The sequence below is a fragment of the Mandrillus leucophaeus genome, unplaced genomic scaffold (assembly GCF_000951045.1).
Source record: "Mandrillus leucophaeus isolate KB7577 unplaced genomic scaffold, Mleu.le_1.0 Scaffold117, whole genome shotgun sequence".
Taxonomy (NCBI): Eukaryota; Metazoa; Chordata; class Mammalia; order Primates; family Cercopithecidae; genus Mandrillus; species Mandrillus leucophaeus.
The window spans coordinates 1,689,613-1,700,618 of NW_012099987.1; the positions used below are offsets into that span (position 1 = coordinate 1,689,613).

The 11,006-nt window shown below is 33.6% G+C and overlaps 1 protein-coding gene across 1 annotated transcript in view; it reads right to left on the reverse strand.

Annotated features, from left to right (window-relative positions):
- The window catches only part of TM9SF3 (transmembrane 9 superfamily member 3), a 75,107-nt gene continuing 64,101 nt past the window's right edge, over window positions 1-11,006 (reverse strand). The window contains exons 11-14 of the mRNA XM_012000256.1: window positions 10,118-10,264; window positions 9,499-9,582; window positions 9,299-9,375; window positions 1-4,245 (exon numbers count right to left, since the gene is read on the reverse strand). Coding sequence (XP_011855646.1) covers window positions 4,178-4,245; window positions 9,299-9,375; window positions 9,499-9,582; window positions 10,118-10,264 — 376 coding nt within the window. The 3' untranslated portion in view covers window positions 1-4,177. The remainder of the gene's footprint in view (window positions 4,246-9,298; window positions 9,376-9,498; window positions 9,583-10,117; window positions 10,265-11,006) is intronic.

An 11,006-nucleotide genomic window follows, 5' to 3' on the forward strand; every position in this document is an offset into this window, starting at 1 on the left:
TACATTTAACCTTTTATTACTTTTAAAAAATCCAAATTCAGATAAATTAACACACTAGGTTAGAACCTCAATTGTATTTGATACATTATATACTGGACTTCTATTACTAAAAAGCCAGTTGGAATATGGCCTATATGAACCAAAGAGTGTATACAAAATGGAAGTGATCATTGGCAATAATTGTTTCCTTGGAACTCTGCACCGACTGTCCATGCTCTGTGGGGACTTACAAATTCAAGTTTGACACAGTTGAAAAGCCAACTGGAGCTGCTTTTCCAAGAATGTTCTGTTGTCCTTGAAATAGAATTCCATGTTATTTCTTCCTTGCCTTAAGCTCTTATATCTTTCAAATGACCCAAGTTGATGAACTGGAGTAAACACAAACTATGCTGCAGTTATCAATTAGCAAGCGCCTAGTTCACCAATACTTCAAAATAAACAGACTTCACAAGTTTATTTCCATTCCTAACAGTGGAATAATAACTTAATTTTGCTCACTTTTGTCTTTGTAGATTTCTGTCTACAGCTCCAGTAAGAATGCCAAATCAGATGGCTTTTAGGAAATCCTCATAGGAGAGAACCAGAGTTGTTCCTCACACTGAATTTAAGTCTTACAAGATCTCTGCAGGTTCATATGTTAACTTTCTGATCTAGCCTACTTGTAAGTCGTTTATTTCTATACACACTTCCAAATAATCTTCATAAATGTTCACTTCTCTGATTGAAATATAACACCTTGATTGATGAAATACAGTTTCATAATTATAGAATTTTAGTGAAGATATAAAACATTAATGAATACTTGTGTTTTAATACATGACTACTCCTATTTATTACATGTTCCAGTAAACCAATAGAATGAAGCACTAAGACACGGTGAAATCTAAACTTAAAACCTAGATGGAACTGCCATATAGATTACAAATGGGTCTCCCTACCACAGAATTCATATACAAAAGCCCTTCGGTATGTAGCTTTTCCTGAACAAATACATTAATACACTTGTTTTTCACATTTGTAAAAATTCAAGGTTTTAATAACATTTCTTTGCAAGACATTTGGTATAAGGTGGTTAATAAACATTAGAAAACAAACACTATTATCAAAATGGTTAAGATTTGTGAATAAACCCTAAATAAAGTGGCTTTTGGAAGAAATGGATTTTGCAGCAACCAACTTTATAAAGAGGTCCATCCACTCTCAATGGAAAACACCCAAGCGTACCATTCACTAGGTTCGGATATTACCACAATATAATGAATTCTGAGAGTATGGGGTTTGATTTATGGGCAACCCCAGTACAATCTAGGAGCCCAACAGGATAAAAAATACTAAAAGAATGCTTCACCATCCCTCAGGCCAGTACATTTCCACCTTATCCTACTCTTGTATTAGGATATATGTATACAAATGTCAACTACTAATGTAGTTAAATTTCAGGAGAAGCATGCTTAAAGATACACGGGGAATGTCTAGCCTTAGTTTTTGATAGTATTATTCAAAGTGTCAGTTGAAAGAAATTAAGCAAATAATGTTAACAAACGAAAGACAGATACACAGCATTAGTGGGGGTATGAAAATCTCACCCTTCAATTAACTTAAATAATGTTCTATTTTCTATTCTACAACTTAGCGCTAGGGAGCTAAACTATTTGTGAATTACATCTTCTGTAAGAACAAGACACACACACACACACACACACACACACACACACACACACACACTTATTCAGCCCCTCTATGCAGCCAAAAACCAATACAAGCCCTTTTCTAAAAGACTTTAAAGGTGATTAATATTCATTGTAATGCTCTTAATGTATTTGGAAATTAGAAAATTATTTTTCACCAGATTCCAAAGAACTTCAAATAAAGCTCAATTTAGTAGAAAGAATTGGTGTACCTGAAAGTATTTAACCCACACATTTTCAATAAACCCTACATCTTACCTGTAAGATTCATATCATGAGAAACAAATTTCATTTTATTAAGACAAAAGCTTACTGTCCAATTTATACTCCCATCAGACAGACTACGTACTGGTATGTTAAAAGTACTTTTGAATAAAAGTGGTGAGAAAGAAACTAAAAAAGTATTTTATATATAGTTAAAAGGTTACATAATATAAACAACTAAATATTAACTTTTAGTTTCTTTTTTAGAAGATCTTAAAGGCAAGTAAGAAGGAAGAGAAAATGGAAGTACCAATAAATTACATTTAATATATCATTTTGGCCTAAGAAGAGTAGATTTACCTACAGCTTCTAATCAAATATGTTGGATCATATCAATCATACTTAAGAGGTAAGAAATCGTACTTTTCACCTTTTAAAGGACTTACATGTCACAATATAGGATGTGGAGTCCATCAATATATAGATACATATTTTGAAATGAAAACATCTTGTGTAACTATTAATCACATGATTTTCATATTAAGGTTTAAATACAGAGGTGTTTTGAGTCTTTCTAAAAATACCAATATACAGTATTGTTTTAGGTGGTCATTTGCATAGCAAACTATTAAACTAGAAACTCAGTGGTTCTAGGAAAACTTCATATTATGAATAGTTCCAGAAAAATGTATTCAAATCACTTCTCTTACAAAACTGTAACTTTTATTTGCTGATCCAATAGTATGTTAACCACTTTTACCCCATCTCCACTTTACACGGTACACCAACCTGAACAGATTTTGTGCCACAATTTCATTCAAAGGGTTTGTCATTCACTTTATGATTGTGCTGGATAATCTAGATATAAGCAAGTCTGGAGATTTTAAAGTATGGGTCCCCTGTATGAGAGTAGCATAGTTTATATTTTTTTAAATGGCATTAATTTTGCCTTTTGAACAGAAAGTTATCTTCAAATTGCAAACACATCTATTTCCACAAAACAATTTGGTCAGGAAATTTTATTTGAACATTCTAAAGCAATAATGCTTTAGATGTTACTTAAGTGTCCCAGACAGGATTAACAAAATTAAATGTCTCTAAATTACAAATTTGGCTCCTGTAGGAGTCTCAGAAAATAAACCAAAGAAAACAACCCCCCTCCCAAAAGAAGTATGACACACACATTTTGAGGAAACCCCAATGTTTCATGCAATGGTAGGCAAGATGTAAAAGGCCACCCAAATCACACATTTCTACACCAATCATCATAAGAAAAAAGTACTCTGTAGTCGATTTGTACATCCAAATGCATTTGGGAATCTATACCTACGTTACATTACTTAATGTTATATACATTTATTACCCACCCCCCTTGTTTTTAACAATTTCTTATGTAAAACCTTCATTCAAACCCAAAAGATGTAAGACTAACTTGGGGGAAAAAATGATAATCGCTTTAGACATTCAGTTAAAATGTAGTTTATCTAAATCTCAAAATGTTTAATAAAAACAAGTATCTTCTCCATTTAACACTTTTGCTTTCTAACTGTACAGTAAATTGCATTGTAGAGAGTACACCTCTATCTTCAAACTGTATCTTCTTTGGATGGAATTAAAATGTAACTGTATAGTTTTAAGATAAATAAATGGGAAGTTGGTCCAACTAAGATGACAGCAGATATATTACATGCAGGATTTAATATTTTCTAATTCCCTCTTTAAAAAAAAAAAAAAGGATGCAGTTGGATTGGGGGGAAAAAAAAAGTCAAAAAAGAACCCAGATTCAATATATAAAAATGTCCCACAATAGGTCGACAATGGCAGTAAAAATAAGAGGAAAATGTAATCTTTCTGGAACATCATTTTTCAGTAACATAGAAACACTTAAGTGCCAGGAAGATTCCTATTCATGTAATTTTAGCATCCAAGTTTCCCTCTATTTATTTTATTGGAACAAATGCTTTAAATAAACTATTTGTCCTCTTCACTGAAGAGAGCTGTTCTATTTCATCTTTAATGAGCTAGTTTTTGGGAAGATTAGCCATGTACTGTAGTAATGCCTACTGCGTAAAATCCAAGCATTTGCTGTGAACAGTTGGAGAAAGCAGTCAGTAAGAACCTAGGATCAATGGAAATAGATGTTACTTTAAGCCATCGACGAAAGAGAGACCCACAAAGTACCCGGTGTGTTAAAGCCCAAATCTCTTCTTGCGTTTGTTTTTGCTGTGCGAGTTCCACCCCTATGAAAAAGAAATTGATCTGAAGTTCCAGGTTTTCTTGGGTCTCTAGTCAATTTTCACATTAGTATAGATTTTTCGGACAAAGGCACTTGTTCCCATGTAACCAATCGCTCCTGCAAAGATAAAATAAGATGTTTTGAAACAAATACATACAGAGCAGTATCCATCATTTAAAAACACTAAATACTCTATGCTCTGGAAAGTTACTCTTTTTTAAAGGTAGTATCTTTATTTTAGTATTCTCTCTGAACTTACTAAAACTGTATCATTTGATTTGCAAATCACCTGATACCATAATACACCGAGTCTGACCATCATACACCACATGTAATCAAGCAGCAATTATTTCTTGTATAATCAGTAACTACGGAATTAAAATACATCCCTTATAAAGCAAGAATAATTTCATAATGGCGAAAGGTTGTTAAATGAAAAAATATGCCTTCTTTGATTTGAAGATATATTATTCTAGTTCATTAAAGCAAAAATCAATATATCTTCCCAAAATCCAATAGATAAAGTAAGAAGGGACGGGGGATTCTCTTAAGGACAGGGAACCATGTCCCAATAGCAGCTGAAGCTCTAGAGAAGAGGCATTTTCTGACAGCTTCTTTTTTATGTTTAAGTTGTAGCTGTGTAGTTGGTAGAAGGGATGATGTATTTGCGGGAATTGACAGGAGAGAGATGTAAGTGGGTCAGAAGTTTTGAAATGTTGTTTTTTAATAATCAGCCTCAACTAGAGCTTAAAACACCAGAAATCAGGGATATGTTTGTTTTGTTAAATATTTACCTCCTGTGTCTAAAATAATGCCTGGCATATAAGATACTTGGTAAATATTTGTTGAATGAATGAATGAATGAACTGGATGGTTCTTTATTGCAAATATAGGTTGGTGCACAAGTATTTGCAGCTTTACAATTACTTTTGCAGCAACCTGCTAATGGCTCTTTAGAACAATGCATTTGGTTATTGAACTGTCAGAGAAAAAATCTACATTGGTCTTAGGAATATATGAGGTAGCCCAATATTATTGAAAGCTTAAAAGAAAACCTTCCATTAATTAACAATGGCAAGTGCACAACAAATGCCTAATTAGTCACCCTTGAACTAACTTTTATTCACCAAACTGGTGAATGAAAGGCAAGAAACAAACATCTTTCCTGTTTCTCCTATATATGAACTATACCCCAAGGCTACCAACTGGTTGATGAAAGGAAGGTTATCCTTATGTAAGTATTCCAGCTAACAAATATAAAAGAAACAATAGAATTAGACTAGTGTAACCACTAATGAATTATTTGAGCTAGGCAATAACTATCAATGGCTGCTAACTTCACATAGAAATAGAACCAGAAATTATGTGCTCCCCTGATAAAAGCTTACAAACCACCTGTTAAACATTCTTGGACAAGTATTCTTGAGTATGATCAAGCCTACAGATCTAACTACCACTTGGAGAAACTTTAAATGACACTTCAACAATATAATCAGCAAAATCCAGAGTGTGGAAAACTCCACAGAAATTCTTTAAGTTTTAAAAATAAATCGCAAGTGAGAGAGAGAACATCTATAGATTAAAAGAGCCTTAAGAGACATTTTAGCCAAGCAATTCATGAACCTTAATTGATCTCAATGTAAATAAACTATATTTAAAAAGAAGTCATTACAAGTGTGGTAAATTTGAACACTAACTGAATTATTCCATCATATCAAGAAATTATATTTATCTTTCAGGGAGGGACATATACTGAAATATTTACAGTTGAAATGACATAAGGTCTAAGATTCATGTCAGAATAAAAGGGGGGATACAAAGTGGGGATATAAATAAAACAAGATAGGCCATGAGTTGATAATTACTGACACTGACATGGGGACTCACTATATATAGTATTGTCCCTATTTCTGTATATATTTGAAAGTTTCCCTTTATTAAATATTAAAATACAAAAAAAACACAAAATGACAAAGCAACACTATTTGCATTTATTTTTGCAATGACTAGTCATTTCTTTTATAATAGGAAATAACGATATTACATTTTAAAATACTGATAATGCATTTTAAAATAGTTACAATACAATTCTCTACAGGGTAAGAGAAAAATCACTCAATTTTGTGAAAATATATCTGAATCCTTACGGCATGAAAAGATGTAAAAAATTTTAATTAGCATTGAAAATTTTAATGGTATAATACTAGAGCCAAACCAAATCCAATTTTCCAGATGTACAAAACATTGTTCCCTTTGAGTAGAAATATGCTTAAAATCAAAGCAGTATCAACCTAGAGAATCATTTTTCCTAATCTTTTTCTTTTTTTTTGAGACATAGTCTCGCTCTGTCGCCCAAGCTGAAGTGCAGTGGCACGATCTCGGCTCAATGCAAGCTCCACCTCCCATGTTCACGCCATTCTCCTGCCTCAGGCTCCCAAGTAGCTGGGACTACAGGCACCCACAACCACACCTAGCTAATCTTTTATATTTTTTAGTAGAGATGGGGTTTCACCGTGTTAGCCAGGATGGTCTTCATCTCCTGCCCTCATGATCTCCCTGCCTCGGCCTCCTCAAAGTGCTGGGATTACAGGCGTGAGTCACTGTGCCCGGCCGCATTTTTCCTAATCTTATGAGTACCTCAAGAATAAACTTACAAGGGCATGACTTCATAAAAAGAGAATACTGAATATGCCCTCTAGAAAAGTAAATATTTTAGGAATAATAGAAGTGCACTATTAAACTTAATTCCTCAAAACAAAAATGCTAGGCTCATAATATCCCACCTTAACGTAGTCATTTTTTCCTACATTTAAAAAAATCAACAAATATTTTTGTTTTAATTACTGACTTAAGCATTTTAGCAACATAAATTGATGGATATAATTTTTGTATTATGATGACATTCTAATCACTTCCAGTCTAAACAGCTTCTCCCTACCTGCCCCTGAAAACTGAAACACTGAAAGCATATAAACCCATTAAAGAATAAATGCTGGGACATTGCCAGAACAGCAGGGAACTGTAAATGTGCCAAGATTTTTAGGCAGCAAGATGAAATTTCAGCAGGAAAAGCACTCAAAAAATTTAGCTACATTTTCTTTGTAAATGTCAAGACATTGCCTCTCTGGGTCTTTCTAAGATCACTTATAGAAAAAGTCAAGAAAATTTTTTTAACTCTCTGCCTAATCGATTCTATACCTCACTGAATGTTGGTGATAATCAGGAAAAATCAGATAAAATAAAGAGGAGTCCAGTGAACAATACTCTGAAGAAAGGATGGCCAATAATACTATAGAAACCTTCTGACTGCCCAAGGATAGGGATGTTTCCACATGACACAATCTAGTTTTAACCTTCAGTCCCTCTCATCTTTCCCTCAAAGTTGGTTACTAATTGTCACAGGGAATGGCTATCACAGTAGCTATAAATAAAACATGACTATAACATAGAGAATGATCTTTCCTTGTGGAATGTTTCACTACTTTACAGACAATCTCATTTGTGTGTGCGCACACACGTGATCACATACATAGTGTATATGAATTGAACAGGCTCTTTTGATGGAGAAACAAAGCAATCTTGGTACCCCAAATGTGTCCATAAATGTCACACCAAGACCTAGCTTTTAATAAGATTATCATATCTTTTATATATATATCTTATATAGCCAAAGATGGAATTATCAAATACACACATATATACATAAACAGCCAATGGCAAATAACAGAAAAAGGAGGAAAAGTATCCACTCTCTGGAAATGTTTCCACCGTGATAAGTCCCTCAGACTTACATCATTCCTACAAAGTAACTAAGGGACCAGTCTCATTTATCAAGTAAAACACATCATTTCTACGAAGTAATTAAGGGACCAGTCTCATTTATCAAGTAACATTGAACCCGAAAAAAAGTGAGTTACTTGTATGAGTTTCTGTTAAGGTACCTCTGCCTGGACTTGGTGTCATAAAGTTGTTCAGCAGCAGGTACCCCTCACTGAGCATCTACCAGTCACCTGATGTTTATCCACATTTAATCACTGAATTCTCTTTACAGCCCTATGAGGTAAGTATTATTTCTATTTTGCAAATGAGTAAAGTTGAGGAAGAAAGGTTAAATAATTTGGCCAGAGTAACAGGGCTATTAAGTGGGGAATTCACACCCAGAACAGACTGACCCCAAAAGGCCAGATCTTTCCATACCTCACCATGTAAATGGCTATCCTTACTACCTAATAACAGTCCCAGCACTACACTTGGTGCTTTACACACATGACACTATTCCTCACAACTACTCTGAAAGATATGCCCATTTTACAGATAAAAATGAGACCTAGAAAGGTTAATGTGACCTCCATGGCCACAAAAAAAGCTGGGCAACAGCATGGACATTTATTTCAGTGTTTTCAGGCTCTCATACTTACGCCTTTCCCATTTATCATACTGTTTCCAAAAGTTCTTTATTTTCTTGCTATTTCACACATTCTAGAGACTCTATCATATGGTGAAAACTATTACCTCTTCCTTTTAATAGATGATTATGATAGATCCATAAATAGTGGTTTTATCCCCACTTTACAAAAACTTAGAGAGCTTTGGGAACTAGATCAAGGTGGAAAGCATACATATGGTACAGCCAGAACTTAAGTCCAGTCTGTAGATACCCAAGTATGCAATCATAACAAGTAAACTGTGCTGTCTCATAGGTATCTCCTGGTTTCTCCAAGAATAGTCTGAGAAGTTTCCAAACAGGAATCATTCAGGCAACACCTTAACATGCCTACATCATGATCTTCCATTGAACTTAGGCTTTAAAAAATGCCAATTCTCAAACCAGGCACAGTGGCAGGTGCCTGTAGTCCCAGCTAGTTCAGAAGCTGAGTCTCTAAAAAAAATAAATAAAATGAAAAAGCCAATTCTCAAAATGAATGAAAAACTAACTGTGGTATGAAATTCTGAGCTATATAGAATTACTAGAATTTCTATAAAAATAGAAATTAATAAGGTAATAAATTATGTTGTGGGGAAGAGTCAAAAGAACTGAAATCAGACTCAGGTTTATTTTGGTGTTTCTGATCAAACAACAGATAGAATTTCTTAATTTCCATTTACTGTATTTTTCTGATTCAGAGAAACTCAGATTTACTCATGATGTTCAAAGAATTTCAGAACTTACCACACATTATCCCCAAGGCTGTGCTAAATACCGCCATATATCCAAAGTAAAATGATGTCTGAAATAAGCCATACATCCTGAAATAAAACAAAATATATATAGGATATCCATTTTTACTTTTAACAAAAGGCCTTAAATATTAGTATTTAAAGGACAAATTTAGTTTCCTAAGTAAAAAGTGAAAAAATGTCTCCACTTACTTTGTTTTGAAAAAATAGTAGTAAAAGGAATACATGTAAACATAGATTGCAGTTGATGCAGCAGAGAGAAAACTTGTCCATTGCCTGGTGTGGGGAGGGGGAGAGAAGATAACTCTTTTGAATCAATGGCACTAAAACAAAGATTTTAAAGCAAATAATTTAATAAAATATCCTTTAAAGTCCTTTAAAACGTATTTAAAAAACAAATGCATAGACATGGTATTTAAATTTATTAACAAGGAGAACATCTAAGAATTAGAAAGTTCGATCTTGAATTTTGTCAGATTCCCTATTACCAGTGACCATAAATACACCATTTCCTTTTCCAGATCTAAGTCTCCTTGTGTTTAGAATGGAGCAATGCTTCTCATAAAACTCTTTTCGTATCAAACACTTTGTAAAACACATGTCTAACATAGAACTCCATTAATACATTAAAAATTTGATATTATTTTTTCTCTAAAATATGTATCATTTTTATAACTGGAAAAAAAATCCCTATGTTATTTTAAGTAACAAAATTTCTATACAGCTCTTATTCCACTTGATAGATTTCAAAGGAAATCTTATTTTAAAATATTATGGTTCCCCAAATTTCTTTCCACAAATAGGTACTTACCACCTGTAATCTTCTGCATTTAGTAGAAAATATGTGCACACAATAGTCACACAGACAGTCACAATGCACAGGATAACCAGCACCAGCATCATGAAGCCATAGACATAATAGATCTTATATGCCCAGAAAGATGTGAAGATGAAATACCTAAGTAATGCAATAAAGACACAGGTTTCCAGTCTTTATTCTTAAAGCTCACTCTGCTCTTTCTAGAAGTCTCACATTTCAGTTCTCATTTTTTTCTCACTTAATGATTTTCTTTCAAGTATCTTCCAACAGTTTCTTTTACCATGTCTTCATCAATTAAATCCACTAGAATTCTCTCAAAAAATTTCTTGGATAATCTTTGAAAAACAGATTATTCAGTAGGGCATTCACCTCTACACAAACTGAATAAAACAGAAGCTTAGAGAAGTATAATGTAGAAAAGAACAAATGAAAATAGCTAAAAAATCCGTATTTGTATCCATATTGTTTTGTAGATACAACACAATTCAAGCAATGTAGTTTGTATTTTATCAAATAGAAAATATAATACTTTATTAAATGGAAAAATAAGTTAGAGCAATAATGTGTAAAATTAGGAAAAGCAAGCCTAAAGAAGATTCACACTGTCTTCAGAGGACAGCAAGTGAAAGGGCTTTAAGATTTTTAATTAAGAAAAAGATCTTTAACTCGAATCCATTACCAAGTCATCATTAAATTACAACAGAGCCCTTCAGCCTCTTTTCTTTTTCTTGTTGCCCAGGCTGAAGTGCAGTGGTGCAATCTCAGCTCACTGCAACCTCCACCTCCCACGTTCAAGTGATTCTCCTGCCTCAGCCTCCTGAGTAGCTGGGATTACAGGCGCACACCAATACGCCCAGCTAATTTTTTGTATTTTTAGTAG